Below are 24155 nucleotides of genomic sequence, written 5' to 3'. Positions count from 1 at the left end.
ACAGGGCCTTTGCTGTTCCTCTCAGTCTTAGTCATGCTTGGCTAAGTCTCTGATCTTAGGTCTTAGAGTGCTCAGCTGTTTTGGAAACTTGTTGTTAAAATCATAACGGTGTTGCTTTGTAATATGTAAGACACTTTGTGGCTTTATAATCAGTATATTTTAGCGTATTACTTCTTTTTGGGAGGGATCCTTAAAATCAAGTGTCTCCAGTGTGCTAAGTATTTGATAGAGCATAAGGAAATTTAAATATCTTTGTATTAAAGTATCAGAAAACAGTGGCTCAGATTGCTTTTTATTTTGTATGTTCATGAATTGGAAGACTTAATATTGTTAAGATGGCAATACTCCCATCTACAGATGATCTACAGATTCAGTGCAACCATTAACCACAGTCCCTGCTGGATTTTTTTGCAGAAATTGACAAGCTGATCCTAAAATTCATATGGAAATACAAGGGACCCATAATAGCCAAAATAATCTTGAAAAAGGAGAACAAAATTGGAGGACTCACATTTCCCAGTTTGAAAACTTAGTACAAAGCCACAGTTATCAAGACAGTGTGGTAATGGCATAAGGATAGACAGATAGACCAATGGAACAGAATTGAGAGTCCAAAAATAACCCTTTCTATTTATGGTCAAATTGACCATAGGTGCCAAGACAATTCAATGAGGAACAAATTGTCTTTGTGATAGATTATACTGCGACAACTGGATATCCGTATGCAAAAGAATGAAGTTGAACCCTTCCTTATCTCACACCATATATGAAAGTTAACTCAAAATGGCTCATAGACCTATGTGTAAGCGTTAAAACTATGAAACTATTAGAAGAAAACTTAGGAATAAATCTTTGTGACCTTGGATTAAGCAGTGTTTTTTTTGAATATGACACCAAAAGCACAAGTGACAAAAGAAAAAAAAATAGATAAATTGGACTTGATCAAAATTAAAAACTTTTGTACTTCAAAGGACACTATTAAGAAAGTGAAAAAACACCCCACAGAATGGGAAAAAATATTGCAAATCATATATCTAATAAGGGACATATAAGTCCCTTTTTTTAGATATGACTAAAATAAAGAACTCTTAGAACTTAACAGTAAAAAAACAATGCAATCAAAAAATGGGCAAAAGATTTGAATAGACATTTCTCCAGAGAAGATATACAAATGGTCAGTAAGCACATGAAAAGATGCTCATCGTTAGTCATTAGGGATGTGCAATTCAAAACCACAAAGAGATACCACTTCATATCCACTAGAATGGCTACTATACTCAAAAAGAAACAGCGAGGATGTGGAGAAATTGGAACCCTCATACACTGCTGGTGGGAATGTGCAACGGTGCAGCTGCTTTGGAAAACAATTTGGTGGTTCCTCAAAAAGTTAAAGATAGAGTTGCCACATGACCTAGCAATTCTACTAAGTATATGTCCAAGAGAAATGAAAACATATATCGACACAGAACTTGTACACAAATGCTCATAACAGCATTATTCATAATAGCTCAAAAGTGGAAACAGCTCAGATATCCATCAACTGATGAATGGATAAACAGAATTTGGCATATCAATACAATGGAATATTATTCATCAATAAAAAGGAATGAAGTACTAATTGATGCTAACATGGATCAAACTTGGAAATATTATGCTAAGTGAAAGAAGCCAACTTAAAAACATGATGCTAAGTGAAAGAAGCCAGACCCAAAAGACCACATATTGTATGATTCCATTATATAGAATAGGCAAATCTATAGAGGCAATAAGTAGATTAGTGGTTGCCAGGGGCTGGAGAAGGGTAGAATGGGAAATGATTGCTAATGGATATAGGGTTTCTTTTGGGGGTTATGAAATGTTCTAAAATTACATGGTAGTGATGGTTGTACAATTCTGTGAATATACTAAGATCCATTGAATTGTACACTTTAAAAGGGTGAGTTGTATGGTATGTGAATAAATTCAATAAAGCTGTTATCAAAAAAATTAGGGTAATTTGTATGTATGAATAGCATTTTGTCAGTTTGTACTTGGCCCCTTAGCCCTGCCACCATGAATCTTTTTTTTTTTTAATAATTTTATTTATTTATTTTTTCCCTCAAAGCCCCAGTAGATAGTTGTATGTCATAGCTGCACATCCTTCTAGTTGCTGTATGTGGGACGCGGCCTCAGCATGGACGGAGAAGCCGTGTGTCGGTGCGTGCCCGGGATCCGAACCCGGGCCACCAGCAGCAGAGCGCGCGCACTTAACCCCTAAGCCACGGGGCCAGCCCGCCACCATGAATCTTGAAGTTAGAACATCATTATCTTGAGGACTGGGCAGGTTACTGTTACCCCAAAGCCTCAAGGTAAGAAATGTAGGTTTGCAGCCACTTCTTGCAGGAGAGTAGTTGATGGCACTTTGTATTAGGAACCAAACCGTTTACGGTGAAAGCTCTGAGGTTGAAGCCTTTCCAAGTTTTAAGTGACTCTCCGTGTCCTACCCTACTTCTTATTTATCCTCTCAACTGTGTATCCCGCAGAATAGATAGTGTATGTTTTGGCTTCCGGGCCCCATTCCCAGCTCCACCAAGAACCTCACTTCTTTCATTTCTTACATTTTTTCTCCAGGCTGTTGATCTCGCTGAGGCATTCTTTCCTGGGAGGTATGGAGATAGTAGCTAGAGGAACCGCTGGGTGGCACCCTGCCCCCAGAAGATTGACAAAAGAGAGTGACTTGCCTGGAAGAGGCTTAGGCCTGTGTTGGCAGGAAGAGATGACTCATTTTTCATCAAAGGAATTTCAAAGAAAATATAATGACAGGGTGATGTCAGAGGAGCAGGTGGAGACAGGAACCTTGATTGAGGCACTGGTGGGAGGTGTTGAACAGTGTGGTTGACTGGGCAGTCAGAATGATTGACTGGCATAGATCACAAGAAACATCACCTGTTTTTCAGTTCGTTTCTCATGAGCCCTGGTGTGGGTGTGGGCAGTGCTGTTCATGTGCCTTCAGAGCATGTGGTCAAGTCTGTGCCTGTCTTGGGTGTACTGTGTTTGTTTCTGGGTGAGACATCTCCTGATGTCCTGTGCCAGTCATGGACCTCTTTCACACGCAGTGTGGTGTGTATGGGTTCCTGCACTCTGTGCATCAGCTCCATGGCTAGCAGGACCTATGTTTTGAAATTCAACCTCATGTGCTCATTGTGGCTCGAAGTGTGGCATTACCCCTGATATTTTAGACACAGGAACTTGCCTCGATATCAGAAGGCCAAATCTCAGGGACTTAGCTTATTGCCAAAAGTACTCTGGTTTCCTCCAGTGTTTTGGCAAGAGCTAGGTCTTTGCTCTAACCTCAGTTAAGTTTTTTTTTTCTTCTTTGAGTTGAGGGCCCTCCATGGTGTGAATGGATGAAGCTGATAAGTGGGAAACTTACAGGCAGGAGGAAGGATAGATAAGTTTTGATATCTTTTCATATTGCAAAGCACTAAAGTTGGTTAGGTATTCAGGCTCCCATTTATATTAAGATTGTAAGAGAGTGCTCCTGGTCACCACTTTGCTGTAGCACCCACCAGAGTCTGTGTGACTGTGAGATCAGAGACTAAATCAGCAGTTTACAAAAAACTAAACGAGAGGGTTTTTACTGCTAGTATTCTGCCTCAGGGTTCAGGTCTCTCAAGGAATATCTGGGGAGAGATGGCTTAGCAGTATCAATTGCTACTTTTGTGCTTTATGAATCGTTCATTTGAAAGTGGCATGGAGTTAGGGACTTTTAGGTGGCATAAGACACCGCCAAGAAGCAGAAGATACTGCCTCTCTTTAGGGTATATCATAAGCAAGAAGAAAAGTAAAACCAAAACCAAAACCAAAACCTGAAATTGGAAAGGAAGGGAGGAAAGCTTTACTTATTACTTGGCGCTGTCTTCAATTGTTGCATCCTTTGGCTGATCATGAGTTCTGTTTGTGGACAATATTACCAGGTACACTGTGGGACTAAAACTGATCTTTGGAGTAAGGTAAGAAGGACATGAATCAAGAGGGACAGAGCCAGATAACTTGTTTCTTAGAGAGAGTGCTGGACTTCCCTGGGCCCTAGTTAGCAATACTCCTCCTCCTTGCTAGTTATGCTTCTCCCTGTGTCTCTCCATGAAATAACAAATCATTAGAAAAGACTTTTAACCTGAAGTGCTGAAGGACCCAGGGAAAAAATGTTCCCTAGGGTGGGTTTGCTTTGAGAGCCCCCTGAAGGTAATCTGTGATGACACTGTTTCAGAAGTCACCACCTGACTCAGTAAGTCGGATGAGTCTGAGCAGAAGCAGCAATCTTGACCTGAACATGTTCTTTGTACCTGCCCCATAATATATACAGGTCCTCTCTCCCTTTGATTATGAGCTAAAGGCCTTTAGTCGTGAGGTCAAGCAATGGTAAGGGAGAAGTATTCCAACATTCCAATTAACCAGAATGTTAAGGAAATCCACATGGGGGCTGGGATTCCAAACATCTCTGTGATTTTTTTGTTGGTGGAGGAGAAAAGAACTCTTTTAGGAGCTCTTTTTTTTTTTTTCCTTTTCTTTCTTCTTTTTTTTGTGTGAGGAAGGTCGGCCGTGAGCTCACATCCATGCCAATCCTCCTCTTTTTGCTGAGGAAGACTGGCCCTGGGCTAACATCTGTGCCCATCTTCCTCCACTTTATATGGGATGCCGCCACAGCATGGCCTGACAAGCCGTGCGTCATTGCATGCCCAGGATCCGAACCCAGGCCGCCAGCAGCGGAGCTCGCGCACTTAACTGCTACGTCACAGGGCCGGCCCCTAGGAGCTCATTTTCACCTATAGGATAAAATCCAAGCTCATCTTGTTATTTAAGACCTTCCATAGTCTGGTCCAACTTTCTTTAAAATTATTTTAATCAAAATTATATTTATTCTTATTGTAAAAGGTCACATATTGCTATGAAGCTTATAACAAAAGTAATCTCCTGTCCTATCCCTCCCCACCTCTGAGAACTGCTTCCAAATCATTTAGCTGTTTCTTTTAGTATTTTCCACTACATTTCTTAAATATACCCTTGTACTAGTGATTCTTGATTTTTCACTTTTAGACCTTATCTCTGTTGATGTTCTACTATAGAAAATTAAGGTTTAGTTCTTTCATCCCTGCCCGCTTAACACACACACTTCCCCTTCCTTCTTCCTATTGTCACACATTATTACTCTTGCATGGTATTCAGTGTTTAGGTTATTATGATTATATAAATATTGCTTAAAGCTGAGCCACATAGTATTCTATAATTACGTTTCCTTTCTTGAGCAATTTTTAATTTTTTTGGAATTAATAATTGCCCTATTTTATCATCTGTTTACTGTTCTATGTACCTATCTCCACGCTCTCCCAGGGGACTCGAAGACAACTCTCAGTATGTTGGAACATATCAAATAATCTTTTGGTTCAGTATTTTCTTTGGAGACACCCCCATGCTTTCTGTTCTTCAACTCAAGCCTTTGGTAAAGCTGTCGTCCTGGGACTTCCCTTCCCATCATACTGGGAAGTTCCTTCATCTCTCTTCTGTGTTGGATCCCATGTTTCCTGGATCTCATGCTGTCATTTTTCTTGATTTACTCCCTCTCTTAGTTGGAATATATCTTAGAGTAGCTTCCTGAGAAAGGAAATATTTTTGAGAAAGGAAATATTTTACCTCCTGAGAGGTAAATATTTTTGAGACTTTGCTTCTCTGAAAATGTCTTTATTCTACTTTTCATTTGATTAAGAGTTTGGGTTGCAGATGACTTTCCATCAGAATTTTGAAGGCTTTTCTCTTTTTGGCTTCCAGTGTTGCTGTTGAGAAGTCCAATGCCATTCTGGTTCCTGACTTGTTTATGACTTGTTTTCTTTTTGCGTGCTTTTGGGATTTTATTTTCATCCTCGGTGTTCTAAAATACTATGATGATGTGCATTGGTGAGGATCTTTTTTGGTTTCCTGAGCTTAGTTCTCTGTGGGTCTTTTTTATTTGTAAGCATGTCTTTCATTTATTAGTGCTTTGATAATTGCCTCTCTTCTATTTTTTTATTTTTGGTACTTCTGTTAGTTGGATATTAGACTTCTTTGATTGATCCTCTGTCCCCCCCCCCTTTATATTTTCTCTATCTCTTTTTGTTCCAATTTATGATAAAGATCCTCAGCTCCATCTTCTAACTCAAATAATTTAGAATTATTTATTTTTACTATCATATTATTTATTTCTAAGCATTTTTGTTTCTTATTCTCTGAATGTTCCTTTTTTATACTACTTGTTCTTGTTTTATGGCAATATTACCTTTTAGGGCTTTCTGAGGATAGTAATTATAGTCTGTTCCCCCCTGCTCCAGTGTTTTCCTCTGCTTCCAATATTGTCTCTGTTTCAAGCTCCTTCTGTTCATTTTGGTTTCTGTCTTTCGTGTTAGAGACTCTCTTAAAACGTCTGATGTTTCTTGGTGATCTTCATATTTAAGAGTTAGCCCCTAAAAAAGCTGATTGGAAGCCTAAAAAGCCGATTGGTGGGACTTGTTGACTGATGTGTTCTTAATGAATGACCAGGTGGGGGAGGTCTGTTGCCGCAGAGAGGAATTGTCAGTCCCTTGTCTGGGGCGTGTTAAGCCTCAAAGCCAGAGCTCTGGGGTAGCCAAGCAGGGCAGTGGGTTAGGGGGGAGAGACTTGTTCATTATGTTAAATTTCACTTAATACCCCTGTTTTCAGTGAGGCACCTCATTTCTGACCTCATGTGGGCCTGAAGACTTTCAACCAGTCTTGTTTTCAGCCTCACCCTGTAGCTCTCCGTCCCTTCCCCCAGCTTTCAGGGGTACTTCCAGTTCCTGAGCCTTTCTGGAGTCCTGCAGCACAGTTTACCTTGTTTTTTATTGTTCCCCATTCCCCACAGGCACTTAGCAGAAAGAGAAAGCTGAAATTTAAATTAGTGACCATTTATCTGTCCACCCTCCAGTTTATCAAACTTTTGTTGATTTTTTTTTTTTCTGTGGGTTTGTGCCATCTTATTCCTTGACTGTCGTTATTCTGAGGTTTCAGAAAGGAATGGAGATAAATGTGCATGTTAAGTCTGCCACCTGTAACCTAAAGTTGGCAGAAGTGAATCTTTCCAACTTCTCTCTCTCTCAAGTACACAAACCCTGTGTTCTAGCTTCACTTGTACTTTCTTTTTTCCATTTTCTTGTTCATGCCATCTCTTCTGGAATGTCTACTCTTCTCCTTTCAGGCTGTTGAAATCCTATACATTCTTCCAGGCCCAGTTTATGTGCCTCATCCATGGAAGCCTTTTTTTCCAAAAAAAATCAGCTGGAAATGACCATTCCATTGACTGAGTTCCCAAAGTTCCATTCACTGAATTCTTGTGGTCTTGCTACCCTCGTGACACAGCATATACTGCCTTATGCTATAATTATTTATACACATAGCGCTTCTCTAGTTAGATTGTAAGCTCTTACTTTTTAATTTTTTTTGTGAGGAAGATCAGCCCTGAGCTAACATCCATGCTAATCCTGCTCTTTTTGCTGAGGAAGACCTGCTCTGAGCTAACATCTATTGCCAATTCTCCTCCCCTTTTTTCCCCAAAGCCCCACTAGATAGTTGTATGTCATAGTTGCACATCCTGCTAGTTGCTGTATGTGGGACGCGGCCTGAGGCCGGAGAAGCGGTGCATGGTGCGCGCCCAGAATCCGAGCCAGGGCCGCCAGTAGCGGAGCGCGTGCACTTAACCATCAAGCCACGGGGCTGGCCCAGATTGTAAGCTCTTAAAGGATAATGTAAGACTGGCTTTGTAAATTTTTTGTTATTGATAGCAATTAATATAGAACCTAGGCAACTAAATATTTCACAGGACCACAGAATTTTACAACCAGAAAAGAATTTAGAGATCTAGAATATCAACTCATTTTATGAATGAATAAACAGATTCAGTGTGATTAAATGATCCTAGAGTCGTAATCTAGGGACAGAACTGGAACTATAACTTCATTGTCTAGTTCTCAAACTGCTAAATGTAGTGATAAAATCTGATACATGCTTAATTAAATAATCTGGTTAATCCAAGGTTAACCAGAGGACACTTTTTGTGTTCCGTTCTTGTTGAAAATTTTTGTGCATATCTTTTTGGTCTTAGGTAATTTTGTCATAAGTGATTTCTTTTTTTTTTTTTCTTTCTTTTTGATAAGTCAGGATCTTGAATATTCTGGGTTTGGTCAAAAACTGAGCTAGATAATAGTTTTCTTCTGAGGCATCTGGGACCCATGGATTATAGGTAAGAAAAATATGGGCAACTGTACTGAAAGTGTCCTGATTTCAAGAAAATTTTTAAAAAATCAGTGATATTGTGTATTTGGGGCGATTCTTTCTCAGTAGTAGAGTGCAGACCTAATTTAGTTGAGTCCTGGTTAAAGTTTTGCTATTTGATAATTCATCAAGTATTAGTGTTCAAAGTATCTTTAAAGTAAATTATCTATGTCAAAGATCCTCCTTCACTGCCCTGGGCTATCTAGCTCTTGGCAGTCATTTCTAGAATGTTTGAGATAGCTCCATAGAATTTTTTTTTTTTTTTTAAAGATTTTATTTATTTATTTATTTTCCCCCCAAAGCCCCAGTAGATATTTGTATGTCATAGCTGCACATCCTTCTAGTTGCTGTATGTGGGACGCGGCCTCAGCATGGCCGGAGAAGCAGTGCCTCGTGCGCGCCCGGGATCCAAACCCGGGCCGCCAGCAGCGGAGCGCGCGCACTTAACCGCTAAGCCACGGGGCCGGCCCAGCTCCATAGATTCTTGTCTGAGGGGTTAGAAGCTCCAAGGATATCTATTGGGAGAAAGTTAAACTATAACTCTTGTCTGTTTAGGATTTGTTCAATATCAAGTATGCCAATCACTAATCAAAAAAGCCAGATGCCATTCTTTTCCTCACCCCCTACTTTGGGCACTTGAGGGTGGATGGGCAGGTACATAAGAGGCTGTCCCCTTCCTCTGAGATTTAGTTTTCATCAGGACTTTGCCTCACAATGTGAGGCTGCATGATAGCAGATGGTCTGATACTGGGGCTGGCTTGCAGTCTCCATTGGGCAGAGCTGTTGCTAGAGCTCTTTGAACCATAACCGACTTTTAGGCTGGGTTGGGCTCTGCCTCATGCCTGTCACTTTTGGTTTTATCCAAAATAGAAGCTGTGGTCCCCAGTTTAGAGAGTAAGAATTTATTGTACTCATTGGTGTTTCTGCCTCTGCCTGTTTCTGCATTGCCACCTGGCTGCCATTAGAGGGAATTCACTGTAGCTCTAAGTCCTTGCAGGGTGCTGAGAGGAGCTGTCCCTGTTTCCAGGATGGGGAAAAGTGTTACCCAGATTTCCTTTTATGACTCGTTAAGTCAGAGGCAGAGGATGCATTACTCACCAGGCACACGTAGTGGCCCTGACTGCTGGCGGGGAGTCTGGGCTGAGCTGAGAGTGAGTCAGCTGGGGGAATGGAAAGATTGCAGGGTGGTGGGGGGTAGGGGTTGTGTGCCACTAACTGCTCCTTCTCTACCTGCTCTTTTCTCTATAAGAACTCATCACAAAGCTGTGAAGACTGGGGATCTGGTTGGGGCAGCCAGTAAACCAACCAACTTTGTGGTGATGATATTTCCTGTTAAAGGAATGAGCTGACTGGACTTAGCATTGTTGTCTTCTATGTTATGGGTGTATATGAGTTTTGAGGCAAGCTTGAGCTTGTATAATGAAGTTCTATGTGTGAGAATTTTACTAGAATAAAAGCAATCACAGAATCTCTTTGTCTGGGTTATAAAACTCAGTCTTCTGTGTCTGTCTTTGTCCAGTAGGGGTCACTGGGGGATTAAACTCTAATGAAAGAAACTGACACTAATCCTATGATAGACCAATCAGATTCCTTGTCTTTATTGTGGCATCTTTGTGCATTGAGTACTATCTATTTTTTTATGTTGGAGCAGAAACAAAAGATGTGAACTTGTATTAAGAACTTTGTGGATCTATTGAATATTTGAAGAACATATTATTCCAAATGCTAGGTGAAGCAAGAAACCAAGGCTGAGATGGAATTAGTTTTATGAGTAAGACTTGAAGAGCAATTAAGAAAAGAAAAAAGAAAGGAGACAGGGGAAGAAAACTGTTTGTTAAGCATCTGATGTGCACCTATGTCCTTTACATATATTCCTTATTTAATCTTGACAAGGACCCTGAGAAACAGGTATTTTTATACACATTGTACATATTAGGAACCTGAAGTTCAGAAATTTTAAGTAGCTTCCCTAGGGTCATGTAATTATGAAGTGATACCAGGGGAGATCCTGTTAGGCATGTTTCATGTGAATTTGGTCCTTGGACCCTGGTAAGGGGTCATGAGAGCAGAAGGTTTTATTAGAAGGTAAGCAGAGCCTGGTGGCAGACTCTCCTGAGAAAGACTAAAACGATTCTTGTGTTGTATATTAGGGCTCAGAGTAGGTCCACAAGTGGGAAGAAGCTGACAAGTCTGTCATTGTCTTCAGGTGGCAAGTTCTTCCTCTTTTTCATGTAGGGCTACTGCCAGGATCAGAACTATCTCAAAGAGATCTAAAAATAGCTGTTTGTGTGCAAAGCTTGGTTTCCATGGATAAATAGTTTAAGTTGGGCTCTCTTGCCTACCTCTTATCTTGGCCTGGACTCTTCTTCTGAGCCTTGAATGTAGCTACCTATTGGTATTCTCCAGCCTGCCAGGTTACCTCATTGTTGAGCTCCTGACCCCTTTGTCAGCTGCGTGCCATTCTGCCCTCTGTATTCAGTGTGTCTCAGGAAAACTGAAGTTGCTCACGTGTTTCTTAGCCAGACCACACTTAAAAGACGTTTCCCATTGAGACCATTTTTTGTTTTTATTTGGAAAAGCATTTAAAAAATGCATTTAGGCTGGATATGAGTAAGATGCTAACTCTCCTTCACTGTGCATTCACTTGGGATGAGAGATATTTCTGGACAAAAATAACAACCTTGGCAAAATTCAGAAGCAATCCTCATAGACAAGGCTTCTTTTCCTTATATCTTCTTTTCTCCATTTATTTAAGATACTGACTACCAGAGTATCGTGGAAAAAGTTTAACAGCTAGATCTTATTATTTTGTTAGGAGAAATGGTCAGAACCCCAAAGGGAGAGATTATTTAAAATGGTGATATGGATATTAAAGTTGACTAAATATTTTTGTCTTTTGCCTTTTTTTTCTTTTTTTTTTTTTTGTGAGGAAGATCAGCCCTGAGCTAACGTCCGTGCTAATCCTACTCTTTTTTTGCTGAGGAAGACCAGCTCTGAGCTAACATCTATTGCCAATTTTCCTCCTTTTTTTTTTTTTTTTCCCCAAAGCCCCAGTAGATAGTTGTATGTCATAGTTGCACATCCTTCTAGTTGCTGTATGTGGGACGCGGCCTCAGCATGGCCGGAGAAGCAGTGCGTCGGTGCATGCCCGGGATCTGAACCCGGGCCGCCAGTAGCGGAGTGCATGCACTTAACTGCTAAGCCACGGGGCCGGCCCAGTCTTTTGCCTTTTTGAAGCAATGCCATTAAAGCCTAATTTGATTTATTCATTGAGTTGCTGGCTTAGAGCTCTTAAATACCACAGACTTTACCTTGATTTACCTCTGTGCGTTGGCCACTGAAGATGACTTGATGCTCTACTAGGGCATAAATGCTCTAGTGTAGTAACAACAATAACAATAGTTAACATTAATGAATTAATGTTTAATTTTTTTTTAATAGTCAATAGTGAATGCTTACTGTGTGCCAAATAGTCCATGCGTTTTCTCACTGTAACATTGTGAAGAGGTAATTTTATTATTCCCATTTTACAGATGAGGAAACTGAGGATTAAAGAGATTAATTGGTTCAAAGACACACAGCTAGAAACGATGAAGTCAGAATTTGAATCCATGTTTGGCTAACAGATTATGTTTAAGAGTTCTGGGCAGAGAGAGAGAGAATGAATGAATGAGATCTCCCATTCAATCAGTATCTCCCACTTTACTTTCTGCCTTTACTCTTTTACTTTTCATTTTCTTTCTCAAGGATAAGAGCCTCAATTGCTGACCCGGACAAGAAGGCCGTCCTGAGTTTGGATTTGGGGCAGAATCCATATCTGGAGAGATTTCTAGAAGTGGAATTTCTGAATCAATAAATTGACTTCTTCCCAGCTCCAAGAAAAAGCAAAACTTATATTTGTGTTCTTAGAGTCACTTTTTTCCTTAAACTTCCAGGTGGATTTCGAAATTCACTGTTAAAAGTGGTTTGGCTGGGCCTATCTAGAGGAGTTATTCCTGCCATAAGATGAATAGTTTTCCAGGCACTTGCTCTCTGGTGCATATTTTTGTGGTCAAAATAGATGCATTCCCAGGAAATGCTTATATTTGGGGAATCTTCAGGTTTATTGGACCCAGTTTTGCTCTTTCTAGTATGTTCCTCCCTTACACTCCTGGCTCTCACAGTGCTCTTCAGACCCTGTTGTTCATTAATTGATTGATTGATTCACTCATTCCACAAATATTTAGTGACAGGATTTTATACAGGAGAGCAGACATTCATCTATCTTCATAAACTTTAGTGAAGGAGTGAAAGTATGTACACAACTATATTATGAAGTAGAAAGTGCTAAATGTTGGGAGAGAGAAACAGATCAAGTATAATGTAAGCTCAAGGGAGGGAGAAGTTTGCTTCTTACTGGGATGGAGGGAGTCACCAGGGAAAATTGTGTGGAAGTATTGGCTTTAAAGGGTCCATAGGAGTGGGATTTTGACGTGTGGAGATGGGAAAGAAGTACATTCCAGGGTAAACGAGGGAAATATTGTAAAACCATAGAGTTTTGGACTTAATTTGCTGACCATGGAGAATTGAAAGTTTTGTGGTTTTTTTTGTGAGGAAGATCAGCCCTGAGCTAACATCCATGCCAATCCTCCTCTTTTTGCTGAGGAAGACTGGTCCTGAGCTAACATCTGTGCCCATCTTCCTCCACTTTATGTGTGATGCTGCCACAGCATGGCCTGACAAGCAGTGCGTCGGTGCGTGCCCAGGATCCGAATCTGGGCCACCAGCAGCGGAGCGCACGCACTTAACCGCTACGCCATGGGGCTGGCCCCAAGAATTGAAAGTTTTAGTTTTAGAGTGAAATTACATATGAACATTTATTGAGCATTTAAGATGTACCAGTCATTATGCTTGCTTCAGGGAGATTAATCTCACAATGAATGAGGACATGATTGGCAGGTTGGAGATTGGGATTAGGTAAATTAGATTAGGTAATTTAGCTGATAGGTAAATTATCAGTTTACTAGTTTTGTATAGTCTGAGCAGTATTCAGAAGTCTTTGTGGTCAGATGTAGTTTGTTTGCTGCTCGTCCAAATAATGATAATAATAGCCAACATTGATTGAACACATATTGTATGCCAGGTACTATCTAAACACCTTAAATGCATTAATTCATTTACTCCTCACTAGAACTCTATGAGACAGGTACTAATATCGTCATCATTTTGTAGTTGAGGAAATTGAGATTCCATGAAGTTAAGTAGGTAACTTGCGCAAAGGTGCTAATGTGACATATATAGTAGAGTTTGGATTTGAACCTAGACAGTCTGGCTTCAGACTGGGCTTGTAATTACCATGCTACTAAAATGCTCATGGCATGTAGGTTATTGAGCGAGAAATTTGGAGATTTTCCTAACTTTGTTATACTCTGTGACACTTGGGTATGTAGAAAATTCTTTGTAGGCATTCTGAGCCTTTGCATGTTTATTGTTGTTTTAATACCATATTGCTGAACCTTCGAGACAGCGAGTCATGGATGTCTTCTAATTAGCTTCTGTGAAGCGCACATATTCTGCCTATCAGTAGTTAGATGCCTTCTGGACTCATGGGTGGAGACAGATGACAAGAGCTCAGGGCCAGGCTTTGAGGCCTGCATCCTGCGATTCCCGGGAGCCCAAGATTTCCAGTCCTAGCAGTCCTATGCAAGTCTCTCTAACAAACTTTTAATCTCAGGTATATTTGTTGTTTAAAAAGAAGTCCTATCTTTTTGTAAGCATTATTTTTCTAGATTTCAGTCTTTTAATCATGATGGGTCTTAAGTTTTTAGTCTGTATCTACTGAAGTAATGATGCTGGTGGATGACAGTTATTTTGAGACCAAGAATAACTCCATGGCAGTTTGAATAAAACATACGGCCTCCCTTCTCACAAGCTTGCTTTCATCTCAGTCGAAGACATTAAAGTGATTCTGGAGTGTTGCCTCGTTTTGAGATTTCTTGTGGGTAACAGTTGTGGGTGACCATCCTAAATTCTTGTGAGTGAAGTAATCTTAAAGAGAAGCAGGTCTGAAATCTTAGTGAAGTTCAGAATCTTGCTTCTACAGGCTTTTTTGATGGTTTGGGGCCCTGCCCATTGGCTGTTAACAAGGGACATCCTGGGGGGTGCTAAATATGACTTTAAATGGCTCATTCTTTGTATAATAAATGATCTCTAAAAAGAAAACTAGGCAGTCCCTGCTGCCAGCCTCTAACCACTTCCTGTAAGTGACAGCACACAGATCCATCTTAGTTTTGCTGAGTGAAAAATTAATTTTATTTTCACAAAGGCAGTTAGCCTTCTCTTCTTTCTTCCTTCAAACATACATACGTACATACATACACGTACACAAAGACTGGAAACAGACTTCTGCCTGTCAAATGTAGAAAAATGGTGTATCAAGTGTAGAAAAATGGTGTATCCAAGTATAGCATGTCATCTTATAACGATCTTATGAAGAGTAAATTACTTTGGATACCTTTTATTGTCTTCTCTGATAGCTTCAGAGTGTCAGAATGTATCTTGATATTTGAGCGCTTTGGATTTTTTTCCTTCAAATTTCTTAGGTATTTTTGAATGGCACAAACATGACATATAATTTTCTAATTAAGACAGTTTTGTGATGGCTTCTGGTAGCAGAATAAGGTGGAGAAATGGCTTTCACTTTGGGAAATGAAAATATGGTGACGATGTTTATAAGATTGCAAAAAGAGGATTGTACAATGGTGATATAGATAGCACTAGCACTGTAACATTTAGTGTAGAAGTTGAAATTCTTTCCTTAGAAATGGGTAGAGCTATTTACAGGCTAAGTCTTGCAAGGAGGAAGTATTCCAAACATAAATATCTAAAACTGTTTAGCTTCAAGTTAGTATACTTATTTTGCCAGAACTTTTTAGCAAAGGGAAGCAGTATGATAAAATATATTGATTTGAAATCAGACTGATAGAAGTTCAGATGTCAGTTTATTCTCTTACTTTCTGCACTTTGGGCAAAATAATTTAAATTTTCTGAGCCTCATGTTCTTAATTTATAAAATGGGGATATTTTAGGGGATTTTATAGAGATTAAATTGAAGTAACAGATATGAAGATACTTTCTAGTGGCTGCTCAATAAATATTAGTTTCCCTTCCAAGCAAGTCTGTCTTTTTTAACCATCACAGCTCAGGAGCTTCTCCACAGTAAGAGCTGTGTCATCATCATCTTTGTGTCCAGCGTGTCTGACATAATGCTCCATATATTTTAATTGAATTAATGAATGAAGCGCTCTGTTTCACGAGAGAGCCCTGCTCCAGAGGGAGCTCTGGCTTAGCCTCCGTTGGATCGCACCATCAGTTTTCCCTCTCTAGTGCTTATTCCCTTCAGCAAACATGATTACATTTTATATGTCAAGAAAAATTCTGTTTTGACCCTACATCCCTGCTCTCTGCTCCCTTTTACAGCAAAATTCCTTGAAGGAGTTGTTTTTACTTGTCACTGATTCCTCTCTTCCCATTCTCTCTTGAATCATTCCGGTCAGGCCTCTTCTCCGCCATGCCATCAAAACTGCCCTTGTTAAAGTCAGCAGCGACCTCCACATTGCTAAATTCAATGGTCAGTTCTCAATCCTCATCATGACACATAACAGCTTTGACATGGTTAATTACTACTTCTTTTCTTTTTTTGGTGAGGAAGATTAGCCCCAAGTTAACATCTGCTGCTAGTCCTTATCTTTTTGCTGAGGAAGACTGGCCCTGGGCTAACATCCATGCCCATCTTCCTCTACTTTATATGGGACGCCACCACAGCACGGCTTGACAAGTAGTGCATCAGTGCACACTCGGGATCCCAACTTGCGAACCTCAGGCCGCCTAAGCAGAGTGCATGCACTTAACGGCTACGCCACCGGGCCAGCCCCAATTACTACTTCTTAAAACACTTCCTTCACCTGCCTTCTGGGGCAGCATACTCTTTTGGTTCTCTTCCTAATCCACTGGCTTCTCTTTTTTTAGTCTCTTTTGGTGGTTCTTCTTCTTCCCTATCTAATGTTAGAGGGTTTCCAGGGCTTATCCTTGAACTTGATCTCTTCTCTCTCTCTGTTTTCCCTTCTAAGTGATCTCATCCAATTTCCTGGGTTTAAAACTCCAGCCTGGGTCTCTCCCTGAACTCTAGATTCATATATTCAACTGCATATTCAAAGTTCTGCTAGAATGTCTACTAGGCATTTCAAACCTAATGTATCCAAAAGGGAATTCCTACCCAACTCCCAAAAAAACCAAACAACAACAACCACCAACAAACCCCAAACTCTCTGCTTCTCTGGCAGTCTTCCTCATCTCAGGAAATAGCTGCTCTGTTCTTTCAATTTCTCTGGTCAAAAACCTTGGAGCCATTCTTGACCCTATTCTTTCCCACCTCCCTCCACATCCAGTCTAACAACAGATCCTGATGACTCTTTATAATTTATCCAGAATACGACCACATCTCACCATCCCTAGCACCACACCCTGGTCACAGCTATCGTCATTTCTCAGCTACCAGTTTCCACTTGGATTATTTTAATGGCATTATAGTTTTCCTGCTCTTGCCTCTCAAGAGTCTGTTCTCAATATAGCAGCAAGAGCGATCCTTCTAAAACCTAAGTTAAATCGTGTCACTCTCTTACACAAAACCCTCCAAAGGTTTCCCATCTCACTTGGAATAAAAGCCAGAGTCCTTACAAATGGCCTATATAGCCATAGGTGGTCTGACTCCCTCTCTGGTCTCATCTCCTGACACTCCCCTTCTCTCTTTCAGCTCTAGTGATTCTAGTTTCTTCCATGTTACCTAAACACACCAAACCTACTTCTGCCTCAGGGACTTTGCACTTGCTGTTTTCTTTGTTTGGCTTGTCCTTTCTCTAGATAGCCATGTGGCTTGTTTGTTCATATGCTTTAGGTCTCTGCTTAAATGTCAACTTGTTAGAGAAGCCTTCCCTGAGCATCCTATACATAAAAAACTGGCATGTAAACTTTCCCCCACTGGCACTCCCTTCTCCTCTTCGTCTCCTTTAGGGTTCTCCATAGCATTTATGTGACAAACTATATATATTTACCTGTTGGTGTTTATATTTGGTCTTCCCCTACTTATAAGTCCCATGAGAGCAAGGTCTTTGTTTTCACTACTGTGTCCCCAGTACCTAGAACAGGGCCTGGCACATAGTACACAGTAAATATTGGATGCATGAAATGTAGGTCAGCACAAAATTGTAGATAATCTAGACACTAGATTAAAACGTTCATATTGTATTAGTTCCCCCATCAAGGGCCCTTTATTATCTTTCTGATTAGTAGATTGGTCAAATCTAAAACACTTTTCTTTTATTTAAAAAAAACGAAAGCTAACTTTACAGATACTAAAACAATTTGCATTTTTAAAAGCTTATTTGTAAGAATATAGTATATTTATATACCATGGTATAAAAGGCACCATAGAAATAAAGAGCTAGTTTGGTAGAGAGATGAGGCTATAACCCTTCCCTGAGTGAAGGACGCTGGGCATCACAGAGGTTGTTAGATGTGCTCTTTGCTATTGGGTCTTCCATGTTATGTTGTGTGTCCACACTTCATTTTGTAAAAGATCTCTTCAGAGAAAAGCAGAGGAGGAGAGGGGCAGTGGTACTGTGAGACCTTTGCGTATTCAACTTGGGTTGTGCAAACTTCTTTCCAGCCTTTAAATGTGTTTGTTAGGTTTATTAAAGTATAATTTATATATAGTAAAACTCACCCTTTTGGGTCTACAATTCAGTGAGTTTTGACAAATGTGTGCGGTCATGGAACCGTCACCACAATTAGCATATAGAACATTTCCATCACCCCTTAAACTTCCTTTATAGTAAATTCTCTTCCCTTACCCCCAGCCCCTGGCAACCACTTTTCTGATTTCTGTCCCTATAGTATTCTTTTCTAAAATGTCATATAAATGGAATCATACAGTATGTAGCCTTTTGTGTTTGGCTTCTTTCATGTAGCATATGCTTTTGAGATTCATCCATGCTGTTGTATGTATCAGTAGTTTGTTCTTTTTTTATTGCTGTGTTGTAGTCTGTTGTATGGATACATCATGATTTGTTCATTAGTTTACCAGTTGATGGACTTTGGGTTGTTTCCAGTTTTTAGTTATTTTGAATAAAGCTGCTATAAACCTTCACTTACAAGTCTTTGTGTGGACACATGACTTCATTTTTCTTGGGTAAAATCTTGAGTGATAGTGCTTGGTTATCTGGTATGTGTATGCTTAACTTCATAAGAAACTGCCAAACTAGAGTGATTGTGCCAATTTACATCCCCACCAGCAGTATATGAGAATTCCGGTTGCTTCATATCCTTGCCCACACTTGATGTTATCAGTCTTTTTAATTTTAGTCATTCTTGTAGGTGTGTGGTGGTCAGGTGTTTTCAGTTGCTGCTATAACATCCATATCAAGTTTTCATTTGTAAGGAGGCCTTAGTTTTGTGGAAAGCATTGTTTTCTGCTGTCATTGCATGTCCTGGTGCCCCCTTGGGCAGCTAGTAGAAATAGGTGGACTTTTCAACTCTTAAAACACACTTGTGAAACAGTTTTGTTCTCCCTGCTCATCTTCATTGCGCCTTGATGTCAAGTCTGTTTCATGGAGCTTTTTCTGTATGTGATTCTCTATGTAGTGATGTTCAGGTCCCTTGCTGCCGCCTCTTGGGCTGCGGGTGTGGAAGGGTTGCCCTCCTATTGTACCAGGATATTTATGGACGCTTATACGTCCTTATGTACTTTGCCTCCTCCCTGAAAGTGGTTCCCTAACGCTTCTGTGACTTTTTTCTTTTGGTTTCATCCTGAAGTCTGGCGTTCCAACCAGGCTGAGAATGGAAAGTTAAGAGTGTGACGTCCTCTGATAGACACCCTCCCTTCTCGCAGAAGGGTCTGAGGTTTGTTTGTTTAAGCTGAACAGAGGATGCCAAAGATAGAGTTTGAGTCAGCTCAGCACTAGCTTAGGGGCTCCTTTTCATTCTCCTGGTTCCTCCTTCCCTTTCCCCACCCCCTCTAGCCAGTTGTTTCCTGGGCTTTGTCTGAGATACTCTGTACAGTTTTAGTCCCCGTCTACTACTGCCTGCTGAAAAACAGGCAGAGGCGAGATGGAGTAGAAGCCGCCAGGAAGTTTCTGACACCACTGAGCTGCCGGCCTCTGCCTCTGTGCTGATAGCACAGGACAGCAGTAACCTCAGGAGAAAGGCATTCAGAGGCCTGTGCTGAGCTGTAGGCTGTGGCTAACTCAGGGGAGGAGAAAGGGCAGGCCTGGAAATGCCTCTTTTCGATTCATCTTATTTGCCACCAACCATCTTTATTTTGACTCACATTCTTGGAATCGCCGGTGTTCTATACTGGAAGAGATGTGCCAGAGGCAAAGCAGGTAATTGGTGCCCAGTTATTCTTCAGATCTACGGTGGGGGTTTTGAGGGTGGGGCAAGTGACGGAGGGCTTCCCAGTTGCTTTCCTTAAAGGGCCAGTACAGCCTCTCAGCCGGGGTGCTGTCAGTCCGGAGTGTGTGTGTGGATCTACTGAGGAAACTGGGCTGCCCTGGGGCCCCTTTGGGACCCAGACTTTCTTGTTCTATGAGGCCGTCTGGCTGGAGGGTGCTGGTTTGATGAGGTGATGTTTGGGCTTGAAGCTGAGGGAAGTGGCAACTATGCTGACTTGTGTCCTGCCTCAGAGAATCAAGCCCTTCCTTTCCTGACTTTTTCAATCTGAAAGTGGTTTTTGGATCTTTTTTTTAACCAAAAACATACAGTCACTCTGTCAGCCTCCTCCAGGTATAGATGTGGGAAAACACGTGGGATTAGAGAAGTTTCAGGATTTGGTGTATATTCGGGTGAGAAAAGGCAGAGGAGGAAACGTCAGTGATAGGACACGGTCGAGTGGTGTCCTTGCCAAGGTGCGTCTTGGAACACTGGGGTGTCTCTGTTCTCTTTGAAATAATTGAAACTGTTCCTTTCCCCTCAGGCAGCTGCACAGTGTACTCTGTGTGTGTCCAAGCCATGCTGTTCAATGCAAGGAAGTTAACTGTTTCTTTCCCCAGGGATTCAGCCCCTGATGTTAAATGGTAGCAGACCCTTCTTTCTTCCCATATTGCCATTATTTACATTATATTCCCTTGGCTTTTAAACACCCAGTGCAGAGATTGGCCCCATGTTCAGCTGATTCTAAATCTTCACAGTTGAGGGGCCGGCTCCGTGGCGTAGCGGTTAAGTGCCTGCGCTCTGCTGCAGGCGGCCCGGGTTCGGCTCCCAGGGGTGCACCGATGCACCACTTGTCAGGCCATGCTGTGGCGGCATCCCACATAAAGTGGAGGAAGATCAGCACAGATGTTAGCTCAGGGCCAGTCTTCCTCAGCAAAAAAAAAAAAAAAAAAAAGGATTGGCATGGATGTTGGCTCAGGGCTGATCTTCCTCAAAAAATAAATAAATAAATAAATAAATAAATAAATCCTCACAGTTAAGGATTAATAAAGTCTAACTTTTCCTGGAGCACACCCTTGGATCTCAGTGCCTTCATTGCCTCAGTACTATCGTTGTGATCACTTACTTCGTTCAAGCCAACTATTGAGACACTTGTTACTTTGTATCTTACAAGTTAAGATGGAGATGTGATGACTTATTACTTAGCTTTCTAATAAAAGTTCATGAATGCTTGATAGAATTAGAATTAGATTCAATCATTCTCCAGTGTCTTTTCCAGTAAGTCCCAGAAAAGCTTTTGACTAAATATTCAGATCCCAGCGTGTGTCTCTATCAGCAAAAACAGACAGACATTTAGAAATACGTTCGCTTGTGTGGTGGTGTGTTTAAAAAGGTAGCCCAAAGTGACTTTCCTGAAATGTAAACTTCTATTTGAGTTTAGAAAGAAAGGAGGAGGCAGGCGTGAGTTACTTGGCCCTCTGTACCATTTCATGTGTAGTGAGAAAGAAATATCATTTAGGTGGAGGCTGCTGTTTTCCTTTCTCTGGATCATGGTAATGACATTTCTAAACCACTAATGGATTAATATTTTAAAAGTTTATCTTCAGTATAGGATTTTCTGTGGAACTTAGGAGTGATAGCCCTATCTTTTAAGTGCTTTCTTTTTATGTTTTAGAAATACTAGTTTCATAAACAGCCATAAAATACATTGAAATAAAAAGAAAAGTACATTATAAAAGCTTTTTATTTCTATGTAACAACTTTGATTCTAGTATCTAATAGTTATATTGGGAATGTGCTATGTTCAGTTTATCTGTAAAATTAGAGCAGTGGTTTTTAAATTGGAGACTATGGATACCAAAGCTTCCATAGAAGTACTTAAGAAATTCTGCACTTATTTTAATTTCAATTTTAAAGATGTAGTTTATCTATTTTAAAGTGTATTTAAAAATAATGTGTACACTCCTAATGTACTACCTGCCATTTGGACCTCGCCAGAATAAAGTTTCTCCACCATCTCTGTGTATATATTTATACTGCTTATAAATGTACACTTGATTAAAAAGGTGAAGGGGCCGGCCTGGTGGCGTAGTGGTTAAGTGTGTGCGCTCCCGCTGCGACAGCCCGGGGTTCCATCCTGGGCGCTCACCGACGCACCGCTTGTCAAGCCGTGCTGTGGCGACATCCCACATAAAGTGGAGGAAGATGGGCACGGATGTTAGCCCAGGGCCAGTCTTCCTCAGCAAAAAAAGAGGAGGATTGGTGACAAATTTTAGCTTAGGGTTAATCTTCCTCACCAAAAAAAAAAAAAAGAAGAAGAAGAAGGTGAAGATTGTCCTTTCTGACCTGATCTTTTTTTTTTTCCCTAATTGGAAGTGTGTACATTATTGCAAAACATAGGCCTTGGGCAGAAAAAATTCTAGGCAAGGCTCAGTTGTGTGGGCTCAGGTGCTCAGTCCATAATAGTGAGTGGGTAACGCATCGCTAAGTGATAACATAGTAATATTGGCTTAGTCTGTATTAAAAGTTTCTGTGATTCTTGTCCTACTTTTCTAGTCATATGTATGTATTATAAAGAATGTACATAGTTTTTAGGTATTAAAGGTATTTAACTTTGAATCAAATATTTCTGCTATTCTTGTAGGCTCCTGTATCAATTTATTTGAAAAGTATCCTGAGATTACCAGGCAAACTGTTACTATTTGTTTGTTTGTGTAAACCAGTTTTTAGAAAATGCTTCTCTGGGGGCTGGCCCTATGGCCTGCTTCAATGGCCCGGTTTTGGTTCCTGGGCGCAGACCTACACTGCTTGTCAGTGGCCATGCTGTGGTGGCAACCCACATACAAAATAGAGGAAGACTGGCACAGATGTTAGCTCAGGGTGAATCTTCCTCAGCAAAAAAAAAAACAAACCAAAAAAAAAACAAAGTGGTTCTCTGTAGTAAAACACAATATAGAAATAAACCAGATGCTGAGGCTGATATAACTGTAATTAATTAAACTCTAATTTCAATCAAAATTACCTGATTGGCTATGTCATTTGCTTTTAAAATAAGTAACATAGAGCCAGCCCTGATGGCCTAGTGGTTAAAGTTTGGCACACTCCGTTTCGGTGCCCGGGGTTCAGTTCCTGGGTACAGAACCACACCACTTGTCTATCAGTAGCCATGCTGTGGCAGCAGCTCACGTAGAAGGACTTACAACTAGAATATACAACTATGTACTGGGGCTTTGGGGAAAGGGAAAGGGAAAAAAGAGAGGACGATTGGCAACAGATGTTAGCTCAGGGCAAGTCTTTCTCAGCAAAAAGAAAAAAAGGAGGGCCGGCCCTGTGGCTTGGCGGTTAAGTGCGCGTGTTCCGCTGCTGGCGGCCCGGGTTCCATCCCAGGCGCGCACCGACGCACCGCTTCTCCGGCCATGCTGAGGCCGCATCCCACGTACAGCAACTAGAAGGATGTGCAGCTATGACATACAACTATCTACTGGGGCTTTGGGGGAAAAAAAATAAATAAATTATTAAAAAAAAAAAAGAAATAAGTAACATAAATTTGAACCTATAAAATTGATTTATGCTATTAAATACTGCTTTTATATGTTCTATATGTTGAGTTCCATATAAGATATGTTTGGAAAAAGTGTTCTGTAAGAGTTGAAAACCACTCAATAGTTTCTGCGGTTCCTTTCAGTGCTGCAGTTCTAAGATACCGTGTTCTAGTAAATCCCTACTGTGTATCGATTTCTGACTTCTTCTACTCTTAAAGTTGATAACATATTCTATTTTGCCCTAAGAGTTGGAAAGGACCTTACATCTTAACCAATCCAACCCCTTACTTTATCCTACCCTTGTCAGAAGTCATTCTTCCTTTGCTTGAAGGTCTCTGATTGTAGAACATACAACCTATGGACTGTTCATTGTGTTGGTAACTGGGGAGTTCCTTTTTAAGCTGAAAGTTGCCTCTTTATAATTTACGCCCATTAGTCCAAATTCTGCCTGATCAAGTCTGCTCCCTCTTCTGGGTGTCAGGCTTGCTTATATTGGAAGGCTATCTTCGCCGGCCTAGACACTTCCCTTTCCATTACTGCATGTGATTTCCTAACTCCTTATCATTCTAGTATTCCCTTTGGACAGATTGTTTTTGCTTTGAAAATGTGGCTGTGTGTGTGTGTGTGTGCGCGTGTGTGCATGTGTGTGTGTGCGTGCAGAGAGAGGTGAAGGGAGTGCAGCAGAAACGTGGGGAAGGAATCACTGATTACTATTCCTTAGCTGTTTTTTCTAGGTGTTGTGGGTCCATTGGTGAGATCTGGTTATATGATATAAGTGCATGGCTTTTACAACCACGTTCCCAAGCCACTCTCTCTCAACAGATGTAAACAAGATACAGGAAGACACAGTTTGTA

The 24155-nt window shown here is 40.7% G+C and overlaps 1 protein-coding gene across 13 annotated transcripts in view; it reads left to right on the top strand.

Moving 5' to 3' along the window:
- The window catches only part of MACF1 (microtubule actin crosslinking factor 1), a 330651-nt gene that overhangs the window by 82006 nt on the left and 224490 nt on the right, over positions 1–24155 (top strand). Inside the window, exon 1 of one of the 13 annotated variants that reach the window (XM_087446227.1) lies at positions 19472–19712. The exons of the other annotated variants lie outside the window; for them this stretch is intronic. Within the exon in view, the coding sequence (XP_087302353.1) occupies positions 19604–19712 (109 nt within the window). The 5' untranslated portion in view covers positions 19472–19603. Of the gene's footprint in view, positions 1–19471; positions 19713–24155 lie in introns of those variants that run through there. 13 annotated transcript variants of the gene reach the window in all.

This window comes from Ceratotherium simum, chromosome 22, assembly GCF_057802395.1.
Source record: "Ceratotherium simum simum isolate JZ-2026a chromosome 22, ASM5780239v1, whole genome shotgun sequence".
NCBI classification, from domain to species: Eukaryota; Metazoa; Chordata; class Mammalia; order Perissodactyla; family Rhinocerotidae; genus Ceratotherium; species Ceratotherium simum.
This window is presented reverse-complemented; position numbering and strand designations above follow the sequence as displayed.